This window comes from Ursus americanus, chromosome X (assembly GCF_024610735.1).
Source record: "Ursus americanus isolate L20-20 chromosome X, mUrsAme1.1.p, whole genome shotgun sequence".
Classification (NCBI taxonomy): Eukaryota; Metazoa; Chordata; class Mammalia; order Carnivora; family Ursidae; genus Ursus; species Ursus americanus.
The window spans coordinates 102,819,357-102,843,278 of NC_142164.1; the positions used below are offsets into that span (position 1 = coordinate 102,819,357).

The 23,922-nt window shown below is 39.3% G+C and overlaps 1 protein-coding gene across 1 annotated transcript in view; it reads right to left on the reverse strand.

Moving 5' to 3' along the window:
* POLA1 (DNA polymerase alpha 1, catalytic subunit) overlaps nt 1–23,922 on the reverse strand; it is a 299,145-nt gene that overhangs the window by 271,242 nt on the left and 3,981 nt on the right. Inside the window, exons 2-15 of the mRNA XM_045779581.2 lie at nt 23,117–23,241; nt 20,356–20,452; nt 19,373–19,453; nt 12,654–12,769; nt 12,134–12,196; nt 11,178–11,270; nt 10,658–10,745; nt 10,162–10,363; nt 9,895–10,073; nt 4,413–4,525; nt 3,543–3,659; nt 2,265–2,339; nt 1,246–1,384; nt 360–514 (exon numbers count right to left, since the gene is read on the reverse strand). Of these exons, the coding sequence (XP_045635537.2) occupies nt 360–514; nt 1,246–1,384; nt 2,265–2,339; nt 3,543–3,659; nt 4,413–4,525; nt 9,895–10,073; nt 10,162–10,363; nt 10,658–10,745; nt 11,178–11,270; nt 12,134–12,196; nt 12,654–12,769; nt 19,373–19,453; nt 20,356–20,452; nt 23,117–23,241 (1,643 nt within the window). The remainder of the gene's footprint in view (nt 1–359; nt 515–1,245; nt 1,385–2,264; nt 2,340–3,542; nt 3,660–4,412; nt 4,526–9,894; nt 10,074–10,161; nt 10,364–10,657; nt 10,746–11,177; nt 11,271–12,133; nt 12,197–12,653; nt 12,770–19,372; nt 19,454–20,355; nt 20,453–23,116; nt 23,242–23,922) is intronic.

Here is a 23,922-nt window from a genome sequence, read left to right on the forward strand (position 1 = left end):
ATACAATATCTAACCTTAGCTCAACAGGAAAAAAAGAGGGGGGGAAACAAGTGTGACGAAATCTTACTAACTACTGAATAAGAGTAAAAGGAATATGAGAGTTCACTGTATTATTCCAAGTCCACTTAAAGTTTGCCAAAATAAAAAATTCAAAAAACAAAAAATAATTTTTTTTTAAGTCTTTAAAGAAAAACTCAAACATCCAACAAATTCAATTCATTCTCGAAAATGGAGTTTGGGCGTGCATTAGTATTCTTTCTCCTCCAGAAAGAACAATTTTCCCTTGTAGAATAGTTGTACAAGTTCAAGCAAGCATTGCATCTAAAGCATAGGTACACAAATCTGCCCTATTTCTTTACCTCATTTTGATGTGTCTTTGCATTCTGCATTGTCTTCATGCTGAAAGACATGACCACGAGTGGAGGAGGACCAACATCTTTAATCACATTCACTAGGTCTGGTTTCAAGGCCATTGCCTCAACTTTACACCAACTGACTGGCTGATTCAAGAGCTCTGAAAGCGAATAGATACAACAGATCAATAGCCATTTGCTGAAAAAGGAAAACTACTATAATTAAGACATCTGTGATTAACTGAGATAGTCTTCAACCCCATATTCTAATAAGAATGTCTTATTACAACATCTAACTAAAAATAAGCCCATTTATTGGATTGTATGCAAAGCCGTGTGTGTGTGTGTGTGTGTGTGTGTGTGTGTGTGTGTGTGTGTGTGTTCATCTTCCTGGGAAAAAGGTCCGCAGCTTTCATCTGACTTTCTGAAGAATCCAGGACCCCTAAAATAGGTTTAAAAAAAAAACACCACCTTGGAGGAATCACAAAACATTTTTAAGAGATTCATGAAGCCAAAAGAGAGTATCACAGATGCAAATACTGGAAAACATCAGGTAAGAAACCAAACGAGCACTAGCTGCCTCCGGCAGTGATGCATCCCCTCCTTCAGAGGTCAGCAGTCCACTATGTACAGCAGGTGGGTGTCATCGGCCAGAAGTATGTGCCAACAGCAGCACAAAGACCTGGGCTCAGGAAGGCCTCCCTCCCACTAAACTGCCAGGCACCGCAGCGATCAAGTGGCTCCAAACATATTCCCTATACTCACTCAAGGAACACCTTGAGGAAGACAACATAAAAAAGGAAGTAGACGCACTGAAATACAGAGACCAATTCCTTAACTTCTTAAAAACCACCTCTATCAGCAATCTAGCTTTCCAAACATGTTTCCTTACGTGGATTTTTCACTTCGAGCCAACAAGGTCCTCTGATCTTTCTGTTCATCAAGAACATTTCCAGGCTGGATGTGTTGGTCCCAAATACATGAGAAAAAGTTTCTCCTTTCAAATCTTGAGGAAGCTGTGGCATTTCAGCCTGAAAAAGGCAAAGAAGAAAAAAAAGCCCTTTTTTGTTTAAAACTATTACTTCACATTTTCCAAAGTCTGTATTTGAAATAAACAAAAGCCTCTCTACGAACCACCGGAAGAAACTCCTTTGATACATATGAAATGTAATTTGCAACAAATGAAATCCAAAACAATTCACAGTAGGACACAAAAACAATTCACAATGACAAAATAATACATCTTGATGGCATCCATTAAAGAAAAATAGGCCAAGAAGCTCCCCCAAAAGAGGATTTCTGTCCAGAGCTGTACATGCCTTACTGATAAAGAATAGCCAGATAAGTACCACTCCATGAGAAGAATAAAAGCAAGAGTGGAACTCATTTAAAAAAACTTTTCATCACCACTGTCAGAAATATTTTTTAAAAGTTTCCCTTTTCCAACATTGTGAGATCAAAACTCTATAACAAAGGTAAAAAGAGGTTAAGGCCCAGTTAATTAACATCCCACAGCAATGACCTTGCCTATCAGGGGAGCAAGAGCAGCACTACAGCGACGCTACTGATGCTCCTCTCTCACCTTTCTGCTGCTCAGAAGGGACACTTCAACAGACTAATGATATTCAACTCCATCATGTGGCATTCGTTCCACTTGACGAGCAAGCAGTTGTGCAGTTTCAACTTATTTATTTAAAGATGCATACTTGAAAGCCAAGGAAGGCAGTACAACTGGTATTCTATATATTCAAATTAATTTTATCCATTTTAATTATTCATTACTGTAAGTCCACCTCAATGAACTGTGGGCTTGAGGAGCCCTGCTGATACTCCTAATTGAAAGCCAGTTGAAATTTCAAAAATAGAGAAATGTCATTCTCAATGAAAACCCAGTAATTTTCTTTGACTTACCGAGTATCTAACTTCCAAGTACTCAGATTTTTCTGGAACATCAGGTATCTCAAAAGCATAGTTCTTTTCCACTGGCTGGGTAAGTAGATATTTAAAAATCATTAAGACAAAAACTTTTCACAAATTAAAATGACAAGCATTACATGCACAACACATGTCCCTGTATTCAACACTGAGGAATCTAGTATCCTTATGGAACACAAAGGTAAATAAAACCAAAAGGGCACCCTTTCCCCCCCCCTTCCACTAGGACTAAAAACACTGACAAGATGCTAAAAAGACTTCTCCTGGACACTAAAGAACTTAGAAATATTTGCATGCAAGAAGGGCAATAAAAGATTAAAGATTTTTATAATGTTAATGTATTAAATCATTTGCTACTCTTTGATATTAACCAACTTCATCTTGCTAGAAGAATATTAGCATTAAAATTATAGGTCATATTTACTGAGTGCTAACTAAGTACCAAGGACTGTTCTAATCACCTAATAAGAATTCAGTGGCTTAACTCTTCCAGCAACTCTTGAAATAGGGTCCCATTTCTCAGATGAACAAATAGGCCCAGAGAACTCACTCTGCCCCAAGGTCACATACTACAAAGTCATATGGCTAGGATTTAAAGCACAAGCGGTCTGGTCCCAGGACCTATGCTCTTCACCATTATACCACACTATTTCTAGAATGTGAGAGAACTGATCCATCAGCCATAATTCAAAGCTCAAATAGTTAAGATGATTAACCTTATCTTCAGCAATTCAATCTTCCCTTTGCTGCAATCACTGTTAAAAGTATGCTGAGTTACAAGCCCCTATGATGATGATGGCCAAAGGTGTCATTTATCACACTAAAATCAAGACCGATCAATATGTAACACACAAATAAAAGATTTCTGTCCTATCAGAAATAGCATCATAGTCCCCGATTTTTAAAATATAAAACCTTAACCTTCTGACCAAAACAACTTGCCAACAACTAATTAAAAACAAAATCAGAAGAGTTTCTTCTCCATTTCAGAAAAGAACACAAGATATGCTACAAGGATTGGAAACGATTGCTTTGCTTTGTTATCTTTCTATTCAAATTCAAGAAAATTATTTTCTAAGTAGTTTAAAGAGAAAGAAAATATTTTTACAAATCCTGCTAATCTTACATTGATATCTGTGAAATTTCCATTCAATGACATTTTGTACAAAGAAGATATACAAGAACTACTTTGTAAGTCAGGAAAAGAACAAACAACTAATAAACAGTGGGGAAAAATTATCACCAAATACAAACCTTGGACTTGAACTTCATGATTTTATATTTTGCTGCTATTTTTTCATCAAATTCATCATAAACATCCTTCATTGTCACTGGAGTTTCTGTTTCTTTTCCTGTATTTAGATCAATTTTCTGCTCTCCCATGGAGAGGAGAGGGGAGGCAAAAAAAAGTATCTGTACATGAAATCCTTTTAACAACGAGAAACCCAAGTCTAATTCAGTTTTCACCTTCAGCAATTTAAACATTTAAAGAACAGTCTTATAGGTAGAGGAGTTCAAAGATAGCAGCAGACCCCAAAAATGTACTAAACCCAATGCCCAAATCTTTCCAGTGGCACCATAAAAACACATCAGATAAAAAGGACCGATTCTACAAAATGGGAAAATAGAGTTGTAAATCCTCACCAAGAAGCTTCAGATTCACAGTTCAACTGAGATCTCAGGGGAGGGGCTGGGCTTGGTAGGGGAGTGTGGATGGTAAGTCCCAATTTAAAAAGGAGGAGCAAACAGAGCTGATCTGGTTCAACGGCTGTGGAGGGACCGGTACTGCTGCCTGCACAGCAGAAGCATGACAACGGGCCAAATGCCATGTGATGTTTTAGAGCCATACACTCCCAACCCTGATTACTATGGAAATAAGGGGTGGGGAAGAAGATACTATTATATAATAAAACTCACACTTTGACACTGTAATAAGTCAAAAACCAGTTTTACTCCATTCTCTCTTTTTCCCCAAACTCTAAAGGAGCTGCTGACAACCAGTGGTTACTAGGTAGGCAGCAAGAAAGCAGCATCAAGGCTGTGGAGAAGTCATAGCTCTGTTGAAGAATAGGGTTGGTGGCAGAACAATGTACTTGGAATTAGAGGCTAATCACTAATGATTACCATTTCTCGGGGAAGGAAGTAGAGTGTTCGCTCGATGTTTTTCACCATGAGGCAACAGCTCACGTGGGTTTTGGCGGATTCGATCCAAACTTTGCCAAACAGGAATACCACACCTAAAAGAGTAAGGGAAAAACCATGAGAAAAGAAACATTTCAATTATATCCCATTAAAGGGGCAACATAAAGGCTCATTGTATGTATCCACACATTTAAGCCTTCATGATGTTTTTTTACAGTAAATTTGTAACTGCTGCCCGCTCCGCAGCCCCAGCTCGCTTACTCAGTACTTAAGCCACACAACAATATCACACTGGTAAAACCTGTAACCACTGAGATGACAGGGGACCGAATGATTCTCTAACTTGGTGTAAACATTTTCCCTAGAATTAGAGACTCACAGGTAAATGGAGACAAACCTCAGTTACTGGGGAGACATCCCAAGTCTGAGCAGACACACTTGGAGAACTACTGAGACACCCCACGTTAGTACAGAAACCCTGGGGAATTGCAGAGATCCCAGGGTCAGTGTAGCCATACCTCAGAAATTAAAGAGATACCCTAGGTCAGTGTAGGGAAAAAAACTTCCCTAGAACCAGTACTACCCAGATTAAGAGAAACAAAAAAAGCAAACTATTCTCCAACGAATCTCCCATTTAAACCTCTAACGAAGTGTGAGAATACTAAATTGCTTTTTAGCACTTGTACTTACCAATAAAAATTAACATTCATGTATAACAATAACAATGTGTGGTACACATCAATATTTTTCTATATGTAAAATTGCATTTGGGGAAAAACATAATAGATCTCAAATACCTTATTCCATATAATGATATATATCTCATAATATGGTTCAACTATTATCTTCTATTTTACCCTTTCTACCTGATAGACTACTTAACAATCTGGATAGGTAGTGCTTGTCATGTTTCTTGCTCTTCTATTTCTATGTAACAAATGTTCTAGTAACCAAATCAGCAGACATGCCCCTTTTGAAATTCCTATGTAATGTATACCACAAAGTAAAAACAAGCCTTTCTAGATAGATATCAAGTCACTGTTCCTGAAAGCTGGACATCAAGAAAGGACTCCAGAGATCTGATAGTCAACCTAAAAGATGGCCACTGTGCAAAATCCTGAGCTCTGAGCATAATTAGACAGCAGTAATCAACATAGCCACTTAACACAGCTACTTGTCTGAGACACTAAGAAAATTCTGGCACATGCAAAGGCTACTGTTCACAAGGCCAATTACTCCAGTTTCACAAGATAGCTCATCAGTGCTTCCTTTTGTCACTCGTTCTAGTAGAAATAAGACCATCTAAAAAATTTTCATTTCTGCAGATGATTAAAATTCTTAAAAGAGCTATGTGATTTTCAGCTGGGGTGGGGGGGAAGAAGGGGAGAAAAGGGAGGACTGTGGGGAACGATTAAAAAAGAAAAAAAATCACAGGAGCTCAGAAAATTAAAAGTCATCCTCACAACAGTTAGAGACGAAAAAACAAAATTCCATGCAAAGAAAAATAAAGACCCTAATATTGGATTCACAGATTCAAATAGCTCATTTTACAGTCAAACTAATACCACACTTCATGCACACATTTGACACTGTTTATGCCTCATTTGCCACAAAAAGATCATGGTAAACAAAGATTACATTCCCCCCAAAGTTACTAGCTGAAACCAGGTGCAGTCAGGATTATTCAACCTTGAAAAAGTCATAATGAAGACAGGATATCTTCCCATATGCAAAGAGTAAGATTCTTTTCATAATTATGGAGCATTCAGCAACAACTGACTTACTTAGAATCTGTAAGAAAGTGAGACACAATAACAGGGTCTTTGGGAGTACTTCGTTTTTATTAGCAGCATTGATTTCACCAAGGCTCAGTGATCATTACCTGCTATCATGATGAAACTGTTCAACCCCCTGAGATTAAAGGACTTTTTTTTCAAGCCATCCTTTTTAACCCATTGGAATCAATCACAGAGGACACAGCTTAAGAAGTGCCACAGAACAGCACAGTGGACTGAGGGTGAGGAGCCCAGAACTCTGCCACTAACGGCTGCCCACTTTATCTTTTGGAGCCTTAGCTTCCTCCTAACTAGACCAGATTGTCTGAGGCCTTCTCTAGCACTAGAAATTTCCTGTTACCATAGTATTTGGAAGATAGGGCAATAACAGACCAGTACCTTTTTCAAATGCAAAATATTTCCCAATAGTGGTTGAAAAGGCCTATCCTTGACTATGGTAGTACCAGGAATTTGGTAACAATACATACCATAAATTGGTTGCTTTCCTAATACAGCTGTGCTTCAATGCCTCAATCTTAACCTCCAACACCTATTACTACAGACGAGCACTAACCATTAGAAATTTCTGTGATGACAGAATTGTTCTGTTATCTGTGCCATCCATGGATATGGTAGCTACTAGCCACATGTGGCCATTAAAGCATTTGAAATGTGGCTACTGGCTGAGAAGCTGAATTTTAAATTTTATTTCCTTTTAACTTAAATCTAAAATTGAAGAGCTACATGTGGACATGTGTGGTACCACAGTGGACGGTGCAGCTCTAGACCTTGTCCTACAAAACGATGTTGGTTTTTGTTTTTATAAAAGTATCACTCAGGGGCACCTGGGTGGCTCAGTTGATTAAGCATCTGCCTTTGGCTCAGGTCATGATCCCAGAGTCCTGGAATCAAGCCCTGCATCTGGCTCCTTGCTCAGCGGGGAGCCTACTTCTCCCTCTGCCTCTCCCCCCACCGCTTGTGCTTCCTCTCTCTCTCTCTCTCTTAAATAAATAAATAAAATCTTTTAAAAAAAGACTTAAAAAAAGATTATCAAACAGTAAACAAAAGGTAGAAATAATAAACTCATTTTACACAGGAAGAAAGAAGATTGTTGTTTAAGGTTCTAACCCTTGGCAATTGACATTGGGCAATCTGATGCTTTATACATGGATTAATGGGGGATGGGGACACCATTCATCTCTATGCTACCCATTCTTCCCCTATGTAGCTATGAGGCTTTAAGAGGCAATCTCAGTAAGAGCAGTGAATGCACCTCTGGCTCTCTGAAACCTTTCACGTGCATCTACAGGACTGTCAATCGCTGTGCAGTTTATGTCAAACATTTATTAAATCCCTACAATGTGCTTGGCACTGTGCTGGAAGCTGAAAATAAAGGAGTTAATAAAATGAATATATGAATAATATAATATGAATATGAACAGGGAACTATCTCTAGAACACAAAAGTCATACACGGCAGGTATTAGAAGCCTTGCAAAGGAACTTGGACTTTGCGTTGTAGGCAGTAGCCACGGAGGAGTTTTCTTTCTTTCTTTTTTTTTTTTTAACAAGCAAATTATGTGATCAGTGCTACCCTTCTGAGCAATGGCTCTGGCCACAATGTAGGGGATGACAGCTGAGAGATCCCTTAGGAAGCTGGCGCAATGGTTTCAGTAGGCAAGAAGGAATCAGAGGTGGAAGCTCCAAGGAGAAAGAGAAGACAGCTTGTCTACTTTAGGAGGGGAAAATTAACAAGACTTGCTGAGGAAAGTGAAGGAAAGGGGCAATCAAGGCTTGCTCCCAATTTTCTGGTTTTGATGGGAACATTAACCAAGACAGAATCAAAGCCAGCATCGAGCGAATACAGCAAAGGGATTAGCATTGGGAAGGGCACATCACACAACTCCAGCAAGCCCCACAGTGCTGTTGTGCTCCAGGGAGCCTAAAACACATGAAGCACATGTGAAAATGGTGTCCCCTTGAAGCCATACAAGGGGGAAGGCCAGGGTTTTGGCAATGGATGGGAAATACCTGCTCAGCCTCACGCAATCCCACTTACTAGTCTACCTTCCACTGGTGAGTAGCAAAGAGGTAACCAAGGAGGTGAGAGGGTCTAACCAAATTATCTTGTCACAGCTAAAGTAGATACCATTCTAAGATGGCTTATTCTTTACCTAAGAAACTAACACATGGCAGTTTGCTACTCTAATGGCTATCCAAGTGTTCCTGTGCAATTTGATATGCTGAAGTCTATTAATACTTCTGCCTCCCCTGTCTCTGCAGAGACAGTAACAACTTTCCAGTTACTCAATGTCTGATTATCTTTAAGGTAAATCTGGCCTTCAAGTCCTATGGTTAATACTTACTCTTCTTATTCATTCACTTGCTTTACTGATACTGTTTTCACCAGATGCAGCCTCCAGGCAACCACTTTGAAAAATACACAGCTGCATCAATCCTCACACCCAGACATGGGTCGTAATAAAGGCAACTCTATTTCAGGATCTGTACAGTATTTTATATTAGTCCGACATACCTTGGCATGCCCAGCCCTGTGGTGAAGAAGTGCTCAAGCAGTACAAAAAGAAACGAGAGCCTCCTGGCTTTGAGTCAGAATTCACATTTTCAGCTCATTCGGAGGAGGACCCAGGAATCATCCTTGATTCCTCCTGTCAGCCCCCACATCAACCCATCAACAGGTTCATGTCAAAATACACGTGAGATGCATTCACTTCTCTCCTTCTCCACAGCCACCACTAGGCCAAGTAACTAGCATGCCTGCCCTGGACGGACTGATCTCCAGGGCTTCCTCATTAGCCCGGTTCCCGTCTCCCCCCTCCCCTCCAAACACACTGTTCTCCACACAAACTGGAAGGTTCTTGTTAAAACTGTAAACCCAACCATATGACCACCACCCCAGCTCTACCAGCACTTAAAATTCTCCACTGCTTTCCCCTCTGCTCTTAGAGTAAGATCTGAATTCCTCAACATGGCTTTCAAGGTCCTTCATTATCCGCCCTTTGCCTTTGTCTCCAACTTCATTTTCTACCAATCTTATCCCTTGATTTACTGGGCTACAACCACATAGGCCTCCTTTCTCTCTCCAGGCCTCTGTGCTCACTGGTTCCTCAGGCTGAAATGCTCTTTCCTCAGCTCAGCATGTGCCTCAAATCTCAGCCCAATGGTGGTCTCCTCAGACAGGCCTTCCTTAGCCATCCCGCAACTAAATGCCTTCACACCGTTTATCCACTCACCTTATTTACTGCCCATGTCCTCACCCCCATTCCCACCCCACTAGAATGTAAGCTCCATTAGGACTGGGAATTTCTCCAGTTTGTTCATGCCATCTTAGTGCCTGGCATACAACAGGTGTTCAATGTGCTGAATAAAGAAACAAATTAATGACTAATTCCATTTAAAATAAAGTGTGTACCTACAACTCTAGATACATCGAAGGTGAACTGCAACTACACATTCCAAAATCACATATAACTGGTTTACGGAAAAAACATTTTTAAGGATTATTCATACCACAACTCCTCTCAACCTGGGCTGCTCACACACTTTACAATGAATGAGTGCTGCTCTCGTACTACACACGTACATGAGGACAGAGCCTTTGCCAATTATAATAACTAAACCACTTAAGGGAAAGGCACTATTCTGCATTAAAGACACACATATGATTACCTGGTTGGTTGTACTGATCTTCATAAGCATCCAGCCAATAAAACTGAAACACCTGCTCCTCATCTGTCCCTTTTACCAGTGGAAGGTGACTGGAATCCACTTGGACTTCCTGGGCTGAGAAACTGCTGTCATCTTCCCGATCAATGTCCCAACAAGAAACATCTGGGAGAAAACTTCCCCTGCAGAAATTACATTTTGAAAACCTTTTAAAATCCAACTGAGTAATTTATAGTGCTACTTGCCAGAAATGTCATAAAATGCTCTTACAAGTAGGACGTGGTCCCTTTCCCAGGATCTGCCTCATGTTTCACCCCCTCTGCTGGCTCACTCTCTTGGTGCCAAGTCTTGACAGCCACAGGCTCCATATCCACTTCCTCAGCCTCCATGGGCTCATCAAAGTCACCATCTTCAAAATCCATTGCTCCTGAGTCCTCCTGGTCATCTATACACAACGCTGGCACTGGCTTTCCTGTAGGCGTCATCACACATTCCCATCATGTACCGCTGCCGTGGAACACGAAGGCCTCCCCAGCACGGCGACGGCAGCCTACCCTTTCTCCCACACTGTATTTGCATTTCTCTTCCATCTCCAAACTGGATGGTTTTTAACTTTTACTGCTGTGGATTCAAATCTTTCACAATTGAACCTGCTATCACAATTCCTTCAAAATCACCTCCACTTCCTCCTTCACGGGGCCTCCACTTCTGACAGCATTTTGCAACTGCTCAACACCCTTGCAGGTCTGCCTGACATCAGACTTACCAGCAAATTCAGCACGTTTAAGAGGAACTGAAGTTAACGGAGGCTCCTTCCTCGAGACAGGGGAAGCAGTTTTTCCTGAAGGAACTGCCTGTAAATATTTTTAAACGTTCAATCAGTTAGACCTGCATACCAAAAAATATGCAACTGTCCTACCCTGACCAGAGAAAATGACAGTTCCCATTTATACAACAATTTTATGTATTATTAATGTAATAGCTTCCATTATTTTACTGTTACCTACATTTACAAAAAAAATACTTGTTTCCAGGAAGAAAATTATTGCATTTAGCACAGCTGTAATACCTATAATAAACACATACTAGTTACTAAAAATTTACTATGAAAAAACCAGGCACATGCTATTTTTGAAATACATGAAACTATATAATGAAACGGGAGTCCTAATTTAAAACTAAAATCAAGAACAAATTCAAAAGCATTTCCCTCATATAGAAAATCAACAAAGTAAGTTTTAAGCAATAATATAAATCAAGATTGAAGGTATTTCCACACACTTTACCTTGGGGGTGTGCACAGAGAAGGGATTCGGTGAAGCTCCAACGGATCTTTTCTTCTTTGGTATCATTACAGGTGGTGGAGTTATTTGAGGTTTCTAAAGGGAGGAATAAGACATTCCCCGCCATGCTTAGCTTACCACAAGACAGAAAAAGTGCATTTCTTCCCCCACTGAAGCCCAATAAGCAAAGCATTTTTTCCTTCCCTGCTCCCCCCACAGATCTATGCTCATGTACTGCAGTTACTATAGCAACAATACCACAGACTCATGAAAAAACCAGAATAGATATTAAATCCACCTCTCACCAATTTTTTCTTTTTTACAACTTAACATACTTTTCCCCTACCCTTCCAGGATATTACATTTAAAAACTGTCAAGCTAGAACCACACGTGTCGGTGTTAGTTGTTTTAATCAAGGATTACTTAGAAAGAAAACACACCTCTAAATGAGTTTAGTCTTCACGTGAAATAGCCCAACTGCAAATTCCCAGAGCAGCTGAGCCTGAGTTCTCTCAGGGACAGCTGACTGACTCTTCCTTCACTCCCTCTCTGAATTCAAGATGAGGATCTCACGCCTGATTGTGCAGACTGACAGGTTTCAATCTATTTCGGGAACATACACTGCAGCAACTGAACACAAGCAGTGCGCATTCTCAGAACTGACTCGTGTGTATATATTCTTACTATTTCAAACACATCCCCACGCAGCTCCGTCGACATAATTACATAAACCTGTAACAGCTGGAAACTACTCACCCAACGTGGTAAGAAACCAATCTGGAGAGGTGTTTGGGCACGGGGCTGATTTTTTTTGTGGGGTTTTTATGGGGTGTATGTGGTGGTATTGTCACTGAAGTTTTTGTTTTAAATTCTAGCAACAGTCTGTTTTGTAAAATTACTGAATTGTTTCTTCAGCCTATGTCCCCGCCTATTTGACAACTCCCAGAGAATGACTTACCTCAGTGTTCAGATCTTGTAGAATGTCACCTAGCAGATCATCCTTGGACAAGTCTACAGCCTTCTGGAAATTATAAAGAGAGGCAGAATGAGAAAGCCCTGCACTTCATGTTTTCATGCAGACCATGTGTCTGTGAAAGAAGAACCCAACAAGTCAGTCCTTGCCTTTTCAGTCCTGAGTGCTCATCCGTTCACAGATCTTAACAACCACCTGTGTACGTGTAACTCCTAAACCTAGAGCTCCCATCCTGTTTTCACCCTCATTCCATGATCCTCCTGCTAATCAATGAAACAAACACACTGTCCATGCCGCTTTTCATTCACTTTTCTACCTCCAAGTTCCAAACAATGAGGTGCCTAAATTCACCTGGAAATCTACATCCACCTTCGTGACTGAAATCAGGAAGCTACAACTGAAATAGCTGAGCTCAAACACACTGACCACCTATTGTATATACAATCAACTACTAAATTTACTTCTCAAAGGAAAAGACAAAATATCAGAAAACCACGAAACTCACATCTGCAGTCTTCTTCCCAGCACTAGCAATGAACATTGACTTGATACTGTTTGGTTTTGTCACCGCAGCCTTCTTTACATTCCTCCTGTCTTTGGTACGTGCTTTATCATCTTTTCCTGTTGGAATATAACTGATTTATAAACATGTACCAGCAAAAATCAATATGGGAAACTAAAGGCCAAGTCACTTGCCCTCTGTACAGGAAAATGAGAAGAAAAAAAGAATTCAATACAAAAATATGAGATTTTAAACACGGAACAGAGGAACGAATTGTTAAAGGCAGTTTAATTCAGGAAAACTTAGGCTAAATGTTATTATGAAAACTGATGATGGAGCACCTTGCTGGCTCAGTTGGTGGAGCGTGCGACTCTTGATCTCGGGGTTTTAAGTTTGAGCCCCACGTTGGGTGTAAAGATATTAAGAATAAAATCTTAAAAAACTGATGAAATACTACTTAAATACCAGAATAAGTTATTAAGTGGTACTGTTTAACAGCTATTATTAGTGTGAATAAAAATCTTGTTAAAAGGTGGGGGGTATTTTTGTGTTTTTTTTCCCCAAGAGAAATAAAACAATCAAGCTCATCTGGAACCAGGGTATTAGTCTAACAGGCTTCACGAGATCATCTTTTTAGTGCTATCCTAAATCTGGCAGGAAAACTAACTATGAAGAAAGAGGATTACCAGTCACGTTAGTATAACATCCTAATTTCCATCTTACGAGGAACAGCAACTATACACACACAATATATTGTAACAACACTAAATGGCACGGAGACATCTGCTCAGTAAAGAACAACTTATGCCATACGTTTTCTCTTATGGCCATGTGTAAATCACCTACGAACTCTTCTAATACTGTCAGTTTTACTCCCTCTTTCTGATTCATTCCAGAGAAAGTCTCTACCTCAAAAAGACCTAAAATGAATAGCTCATATAGTGTGGTAGTGACATAGGAATACTCAGACCAGATGAAATAGAAAATTCAATCTAGAAAAGACCAAATTACTTATGGAATTTAGCTCATAATAAAGATGGCATCTCATATCAGTGGGGAGAAGATGGACTTTTTAATAAGTAGTGTTGGCTACCCATTTGTAAAGAAGTAAGCCAGTATAAACACCAAATAAATCACAGATCAAAATTTTTAACATGAGCATATGCAAGACTTTAGTAAAAAGGCAAGTTCCAAGGCACCTGAGTGGCTCTGTCAGTTAAGTCTCCGACTCTTGATTTCAGCTCAGGTCAGGTCATGATCTCAGGGTTGTGAGATCGACCCCTGTGTTGGGCTCTGCGCTGGGCATGGAACCTGCTTAAGATTCTCCCCACCCCCCGGCCTTTCTCTCTCTCCCCATCTCTTAAAAAAAAAAAAGGCAAGTTCCTTTGTAACCTGGGTGTGGGGAAAGTCGTTCTAACTGATTCAAAGTCCATCTGCAAGAAAACAAAACTGATAAATTCAATTACAACAGAAACAAGTGTAAAGACAAAACATGAGAAAATGTTTACAATGTTTTGCAGATAAAGGACCAATTCCTCTGACAAAAAAAAAAAAAAGCCCTGGATTATTAAAAAGCCCCCAAACCCAAAAGGAATGTGCACAATAAACACGCACATACAGTTCACATAAAAAATATATAAACAGCTATTACATTTTATGAAAAGATGCTCAACTTCATCTGTAAAAGAAATGCAAATGAAAACCACACTGAGATGTCGTTTCTCATTTATCAGAGTGGCAAAACTCCAAGAGCTTCACAATGCACTCTATTGTTGAGGCCATAGGAGTATAAATTGTTGGGAGATGGGAACTCAAATTGTTCATGGGAGTGTAAAATGGGACAAGTCCTACAGCAATAGCTCATAAAACTTCATGTGCATTTTCCTCTCTGTGCCAACAATCCTCCTTCTAGGAATTTTCTCCAAGGAGAACACAATATGCACCAAGTTATTCAATGCAGAATTATCTGTAAAAGCAAATTACTGAAAATCTTATTGACGACTCAGCAAAATCATTTGAATACACCATCATCATACATTTATACAGTAAAATACTATCCAACAATATAGAAACAAGTAAAAAAGAAAAAAGATCTCTATGTGCTAATATAGGATGATTTTCAGGATATCATATTAAGCGAAAAAACACAAAGTACAAAAGCATCTATAGAAAAATATCTTTTGTGTAAGAAAAAAAGTAAATAAAAATAAATACACATAATTCCATTCCTGGGTAGATACCCCAAAGAACTGAAAACAGGTGTTCAAACAAAAACTTGCACACAAATGTTTATAGCAGCACTATTCACAATAACCAGAAAGTGGAAACATCCCAAATTCCATCAACTAATAAATGGATAAACAATGAGGTCTATCCATGCAATGGAATATTATTCGGTCATAAAAAAGAATGAAGTACTAATACATGCTACAACATAAGGGAAACTTGAAAACATCATGCTAAACAAAAGGAGCCAGGCACAAATGGTCACATATTTTATCATTCCATTTACCTGAAATATTCAAAATAGGCAAATCCATAGAGACGGAAAGACTAGCAGTTGCCAGAGGATCGGGGAAGGAAGACTGGGGAGTGACTGCTTAATGGATATGGGTTTCCATTCAGGGGGATAAAAATGTTCTGGAACTAGATAATGGTCATGGCTATAAGCACTGTTAATGTATTAAACATCACTTATGATAAATTGTACATATAAATTGTATATGTATTTAACCACAATAAAAAGGGCAATTTTCCATGTGCCTAAAAATGAAAAAGTTTGTAGGACATTTGTGAAAAATATAAGAGAAATAATTTTTTATTGGAAACAGAATATAATTAATGGCCAAAATGTTTAGAATACAAAATACAGGGGCGCCTGGGTGGTTCAGTCGTTAAGCGCCTGCCTTCAGCTCAGGGCGTGATCCCGGCATTCTGGGATCGAGCCCCACATCAGGCTCCTCCACTGGAGCCTGCTTCTTCTCCTCCCACTCCCTCTGCTTGTGTTCCCTCTCTCGCTGGCTGTCTCTCTCTGTCAAGTAAATAAATAAAATCTTTAAAAAAAAAGAATACAAAATACAGGTCCTAATACAGGTTATCAAAAGAGAGGGTGAATAGAGGTTTGAATAGCAAGGAAGGTTTCATAAGCAGGCTTTAATCTCACCATTGTAGGTTAGTAGTATCTAGAGAGAAGGACAAAAAGAAACATAAAAAATAGGAGTCAACATTTGATGTAGAATCTTCCACAATTTTAGTGCTTCTGTTTGTTTCATTCATTTTCCTACTAATTTTTTTCATTAGGACTTAGTTAATATTTTCTGTCTCTATTTGAAAGCACGTCAGGGACTGGATCCACACCATAGAGTTATCCTTTTACAGCTATGCAAAACTCTACAATTTCTTCTAAGTCCTCAAAGAGGATTGCAAAATTCCATTTCCCTTCCTAAGATCTTGAGACTTTATTGGGCTCTCCTAAGGGACACTGAAACAGTGGGCACTTGTGGATGCATGGTGGCAAAGCATGGAATAAAGACTTCCAAGACTAGCTCTCCTCCAGAATGCCAAGTCCTTTTCTTTGCTGATGTATTACTATGAAGAGGTAACAAGATGACAATGGAAACACAAAGATGGCTCATTTACTCAACAAATGCTGCATACTTTCTCTGCACTTGCTACTGTGACTGGCACTGAGATGACTAGGACACGGGTCCTTTTCTCAAGAACCTCCCTGTCCAGTGGAACCTAATTTACAGCCAACAAAAGTCATGTCCAGGTAAGTGATAGGACTCATTCAAAATGATACAGGCAACAAACATAACCAGAACTCGAACAATGGCCTCCTCAGTTCGGGGAGATAAAAAAGCACACAGGCTCCTTTTTTCTCTTCTTCATGGACACACAAAAACTAGAAATACACAATTAGCCACATTGTGACCAAACAGCACCATTGTGTAGCCACACTGTATAGCCACACTGTGACCAAACAGTACCTACATTACACAGGTTGGCAGAAACAAGAAAGACAGTCTGCATATTTTAACTTAACTAATGAATAAATAAATAACATCCCACATTTAAAAAATACACACACCCTTATTTTTTTTGTAAAAGGAAAAACATGAAGGATAATCAGAAACTATTAAAAATGGTTACCTATGGAAATGCGTAGAAATGAAGAAGTAGAAAGCACAGGGATGAGAGTAAGACTTACTTGAGTCTATCTCAATATCGTTTTGATTTTGAAATCATAAAAATGTCTTACAATATTCAAAAAATAAAATTAAAAAGAAAGGATTTTTTAAAACCCTAATACGAATACAAACACCAAATGAACCTATAAACTGGTAAAATAGCATACAGAAAAAATTACTTCATATACCTTCCAAACACAATTCTCTAACTAGACACCTTTACCACGATATAAACCAAATAAAACTGGAAAGAAATTACAAACTTCATTTAGGAAGGTTGTCAGGAGACATCCTGGTTTAGTAGCTCTAAAATTTCTAAAATTATTTTCTGTCTATTTTAGAGGACAAGGGTTTTCACTGGGGTTGAAGGCAGATACAAATATAGAATTGGGCAAGATAAAGAAGAACCCTGTGGTGCTGTATTTGAATTGAATATATCAGTATGAAACCATGACATATATATAAAGTCTCTGAACTCTGTTCACCAAAAGGGTCTAGAAACCATTACACCCCAGTAGCAGGAAGTACCATCCATCCCCGAGATCTGAATACCATTCTCCATTAAAAGAGCCATGACTCTTGGGGGAAATGGTTGATTTCAGGTCTGGGACAAGAATAATACAAGGAGAACCTGGAACATCTTGTTGGTCCAGGAAGCAAGGAAATGCTCAAAGACTGATGGGGTCATGTCAAAAGGACACAGGAGGCAGCTCAAAGAGGCTTCCACTGCCAAATGTGGGATAATTTGAACATCACAAAGAAAATTAATGATAATGAATACTGAACTGTAACAGTAATTTTCAGTCCATGAGTTTGAAGTGATCATTTTAAAAAGGAGAGGAAAAAAACATCAGTAGATGCTGAAAGCACTGGGTGATACCTGGTGGGGAAAAGAGACACAGGGTCTCAAATTATTGGCCCATATTTACATTAACCCGAAGGTGGAAAGGTAGCTTTATAAGGAGAGATCTGACAAACATCATTTTAACCAAGAGATCAAACTTAATATCACCAAAAATGGGACAAAGTGACCTTATGCGCCCCTGGTATGATCAGTGGGAAAGACACAATTTCATCGATATCATACTTTTGTCAGGATATTTAACCTGACTTTACGTACCAAAAAGCAATCAGGCAATTCCCAGACCATGGGAAATTCAACAAAACCAGCCTAGTCCCTTCAAAGATGTCAAGATCATGAAAGACAAAAAAAAAAAAAAAAAAAAAAAAAAAAAGCCAGAGGGGGAGGAGGAGAGAGACGGCGCTGCTCTACACTAAGACTCAAGAGGCATAAAAACTAAAGTGGACTCTGCATCTGAAAAAACAATCATTTTGGGCTAACTGGGGAACTCTTAATACGAACCAACATATTAGATGATACCATGAGAAGAGTACTGTGGCTAAGCAGACAAGCATCCTTGTTCCTAGGAGGTCACTGATGAAGCATGTAGAGGTGAAGTATCATGGTGTTTACAACTTACTTTCAATAAGTTGACCAAAATAAAGTCTGTTTGTATACAGTTGGGAAGGGGGAAGAGGAAGAAAGTAAACAAATGTAGAAAATGTTAAAAATCCACAATTAGGGCCCAGGCTTTCTGAAGAGGGCAAGATCACACAGATTTTAGGCTTTGCACCCACACACATCTGTCTGGTGTTATGGCATATCCTTCTTTGTATTTTTCTCTTTTTTTTAAACACTTTTTAAAAATGAAAAAACCATTCTGAGCTGGGGAGCTACACAGTAACAGGCATGATTTCCTTCTGGGGAAATGAAAATGTGAGACTGTGGTGACTATAGTCTGTGACAGAGTCCAACTCTGTGACTATAGTAAACACCATCGAAATGTACACTTTAATAGGTGCACTGTATGGGATGTGAATTATAGCTCAATAAAGCTGTTTAAAAGAAACTGGCTGTGAGTGGGCCATAGTTTGCTGACCCACGATCTACACTTGGTGATAATAACGAAGCAAATCAAAAAAACAGATACTGAAGATAATTTCCCCTTCACATTTTACAGAAACTAAATCAGGCTTGTTTACTCAAAAAAAATGTTTTGCCAATGATTATGCAGCTAAGAAAATCTGACGCATTCATTTATATCATTTTAAATTTTGATTAGACAAAGCAAGTTGATTACTAAACCTTATTATTGTACTGTACTACTATCAAAGAGCTAAAATTTTAAATACATCAATTCAGTAGGAATTAAAAGACATCACTTATTGCTGCAGCTCTCAAAATCAGCAAGTCTAAAATGACCACACAACTGAAATTCAAAAATAAGTAAAAGAGCAAACTCTTTGGATGATAAGAGTCATGAAACTTCATTTCATGGTGTTGTTTTTGCTTTTTACATTTAATTTTGACATCACTATGCTTCCCTCCATATTACAACATATTCTACACCTAAAAACAATTGTGGTAGGTCCTTTTCCTTTAAAGGAAACTGTGTCAAAGTACCAAGTCATCTCAAATTTTGCTTCTTTCAATCTCAAAATGGCACTCTCTTGAAAACAAAATGTAAGTACCTTTCTCATGAGAATCAAGCGCATCGTCTTCAAGGTCATCATCAAAAATTTCTCGGCCATCTTCCACATAGCCGATACCATCTGCAGGAACAAAATTTAAAATTGGGATCAAGTTTCTAAAAGTGGCCAGTAATATTTTAGCCAAAACAACAACAAAAACTCCTTTTATACTGACTCAGATATTCTCCTGGCCTATGCCATTTTTAAGTGCAGCAGAATCCTGTTCAGACAGGTGTCAGATGAATATAGCATCTACACAGCAGGTTTGCTGTGTCAAAACCAAAGGATTTATGCTATGCCCATCTAGGTGAGCTAGGGAAATGATCTGGCACAATAGGATGCTTAACGGTAGTTTTACTCTACCAAAAGAATAAAAAGCAAAAGAATCGAGGCCCGGAAAAGCACCTCGGTCTATGAGGGAAAACTGGCAATACTGGCTAAGTCCAACTACAGAAATAGAAACATAAATATGGTCTCAGGTGCAGTCCACGCTGCTCCCTGTGGTCAGGCGGTCAGCAACCGCATGCCCAACAAGTCACACTCGACAAGCAGGAACGAGTGAACTTTCAACATGGGTTGTAAAAAACATCAGGACTAGCCTCTATCTGGTGCTGTCGACCGTCCAAGTTACTCTTCATGCATATAGCTTTGTGTAATCCTCACAGCCACTCTGTGCAATAGACAGTTTTCTTATCCCCACATCACCTGAGGATACCCCACAGGCACGTGGTTCCGCCCAATTCCTACAGAGTCATTTCCTGGAGGACTTACCTGAGGTATGTGCCTGCATTCTCCAAAATACCCCAAAATAAACTTTCTATTGTACTCGCTCTGCACTCTCAACTTATTCAAGAAAAATCTGAACCAACAATACCATCTTAACAGTGTCTTACATCTGCTCATGAAAAGCAGCAACTCTACCACATAAGACTTGACGAAAAGCAACTAAAACAATGCCTAGGAGGCAATTTCTTCCCACATACCATCATCCACGATCCAGTCATCATCCTGGCGGGCCTGAACCAGCTTCGAATACTGTTCTTCATCAACCTCTTCATAAACGCTTGTGAAGTCCTCAACCTGCCGCCATAAAAGTTTGAGAAAGCTTCAAATGGAGTGAAAGTGTTAAACAATTCTGATGAAAAATTGTCAAATTGAAACTGGAATGGCAGCCTGAAGGAGTAGCGGCAACCAAATCATGAGTTCTGACATTCAACACCACTACCAGGTTTGCCTTAAATAGACATCAATTAACTTAGTATTCCTTTTAGGTGGGTGTTAACACAAGATATTAAATGATTCCATTAGCATAATATACTTGTCACACCATCAATTACTCATCTACTTCATAAAAAACAAACTGAATTATAGCCAATTCTTTGTTAGCTGCTTTGGGGATTATTCACTTGTAATTTCTAGACTGGTTTCACCTGTACTTAGCAAACCCATAAGGCATGCCAACTCCCTCTCCCCTAGCTGATGTTGCCCTGCAAACTGACAATTTTAGTAACTATTCAACCAACCAAATGTAGTTCAAAAGGAAACTTTCCCCCACCTATTCCCCTCCTCAAATCAGCAAAACAATCATACTCTTTATTCTACGGGCACACTAGAAATAATTTTTGAGTGATCCTTATTTGCATTACCATGGATCCCCTACCATTCTCAGGTCTTGAGACTGCAGACACTGAAATGCTGAGCTGTGTGAAGGGCAAGTTCTCCAATAACATGAGCTGCCCAACTGCCAGAGGGCCAGAACGCCGGTAACTCTTGGCACGAAGAGAGTAGACCACTTCAGCACAGTTTAAGCAACAAACAGAACAGAGGCACATGGCACATGACCTCAGCTGCCATCGACTTGCCCAGATGAGAATCTGGTGGGCTGCTCAGAAGAACTCATAGATACCGATAAAAACTGCCCCCTTCTCTCCAGAGGTCAAGCAGGTAGGGGGTGGAGGAAATGACTAACTCCAGCTGAAGAGCTAAGACTCCAGGAAAAACCGCTGGGACACAGAGCTTTGAGTCCAACGGGCAGAGCTGACTAGACTCCTGCCACAGCTACGAGAACTTTTAACAATTGCAGGATCAGGCTTAGTTTTCACCTGCTGTTTAACCTGTTCTGTAGGGATCACTGGCAAATGTTGATTTGGCCTTTCACCATCTGATAATAGAAACTACCTGCCCTACCAAATTAAGTTTTGACTCAACACAAACACAAACTAGTCCAATTAATATTACTATACTGACCAATTTCCTTTGCGCAGGGGAAGGGAACTGGCAGGATTGTGTTAGTTGAAGTCCATTAGGTGCCTTATTTAAGCAACTCACTTTATACTATCAAAAAGACACCAGAAAACTACCTTAGAAAAACATTTTGAGTAAAAAGTCATTGACTCTATGTCAAAAAAAAACGTGCTACTGCTCGGCATGAACTCTTAGAGCCATGCAATTAACATGAGTGATTAGAGGAAAATCAGTCACATTGTGTCAACATCTGAAATGCCCCCACACAACTCCTTTAAAGAAGTACGTACATTAAAATGCTTTACTCCTGCTTTACTGTAATCCTTTTAGCAACCCTTTGTGATCTGGTTGACTCACTTAACTCGAGTGACTAATGCCAAATGACAAAAATCCTCTTCTACTTTCTTAATTGCACAACACAGTAGAGGCCATGGTTAAATATGCATATTCTGAAGCCAGACTGCCTGTGCTCAAATCAAGGCTCTGCCACTGTGACCTCAGGATCCTCACCTATGAAATGCTGTTAATCACAGTATCTAACTTTTCATGATTATTGGAAAGATTAAATAAATGAATTTATTTGTAAAAGCACTTAGAACAGTGTTCGCTAAAAAAGTATAGTAGCAGCTGCTGTTATCATTTTTTTCTCGTATTAATTAATCACTTTCAAGCCCTGAGGCAGCTGAGATCATCAGGAAGCACACTGAAGGTGAAGCCAGACAATGCTGTGTTAGATGGTAACCACTCCAGTTTTTTGTTTTGTTTGGTTTTTTTTTTACCTGCAGGCCAACAACAACAGTGGTTAGAGGAAAATGGCCAAAAGGGTATCACATTCAATCTTATACACAGGACACAGCAGAAGTAAGGCCCAAGTCCTCACCCACTGCAGATGAAATTAGGAACAATTTTCTCCAAGGAAAAGTAGTGCTTAGCTAGACTGCTCAATACCTTAAGAGTAAAGTAAAAGCATTTCTAAGTTCCTCAAACAAAGCTATGAAACTTACCAAGCTGCAGTGTGCTGTTTTTTTTAAAGAGTTTATTTATTTATCTGAGAGACAGTGAGCAAGAGAGAGCAAAGCACACGAGTAAAGGGAGGGGCAAAGGGAGGAGGGAAAAGCAGACTCCCCGCTGAGCAGGCAGCCCAATGCAGGACTCAGATCCCAGGACCCCGGGATCGGGATCGTGACCTGAGCCGAAGGCAGACGCTTAACCAACTGAGCCACCCAGGCACCCCATGCAGTCAGCTTAATAAGGAAAAAAATGTATAGCTACTTTCATTTCAGAATTTAACAGCATCTGTAAAGCGCCTTACAGGAACTTAAAGAGCCAAGTAGTTGACACAATGCATAAATCTACCTCATGCCCATGCTTGCTCAATAGTAAGAAATTACTCTTAAAAGCATGAAATATATGCATATTTCTAATCAATGACAAAGGGGACATAAAATACCTACGGGCTATGAATAAGATAATGCACAGAAGAAAAAAATGGTTACTTACTTCATATTTATACTTCTCACCAGCTTTAGCCCTTTTCAGTCTTTCTAGAGCTTCCTGGCGCCCTCTCTTTGATTTCTTTTCTCGCCGGGATCGAGAAGCTACAAAACTCCCTGAATCTGACACCGCTGAAAAAAAGCCAAGTTTACATGAAATGTTACAAAATTTCAGCCATCTTCCCTCAGTAACAGGAACATTTCTAGTCAACAGGAACACAATTTTAATATACAAATGGATACTTTTCATACTGTAGATGGTTCTTGAAGGTCACGTTCATGCAGCTCCTGTGACTCCAGAAATTTTCTCTAAGACCCAGTTAAAACAACTAAAGCAACTGTTATTTTACCCTCCAAAAAGAGGAAAATTCCAAATTCAACTGATACACAGTAGAGAAAGGAAATGAGCCATTAGTCCATAACATTTCCATTAGAAATGACAGGCCGTAAGTAGAGTTATAAAAAAAGGACAATTCATTTTGTATTCTATTAATCAAAATTTGAAAGGCTTTAAAGGAGAATCTGCTCTCTACAAAGCACTAGGTGCTCTGAAAGACAAAAAGATCAGCAAGACATGGTTTCTGTACTCACAGAATGTATAATCTAAAATAGGAGATAAGGAGCAACCAACTCAAAAACAATCTTTAGAATATATGCCCTGACAGAGATTCAGATAAAGTGTTTGGAATTTCAAAGCAGGGATAAAGTGGGGGGTCAGGAGAATTTAAAAACATGGCTCTGAAGAGATTCTTGATTCCTTCACTGATTTCCAGGCCTCATTCACTTGGTTAGGACATAGGATGATAGTGCAAA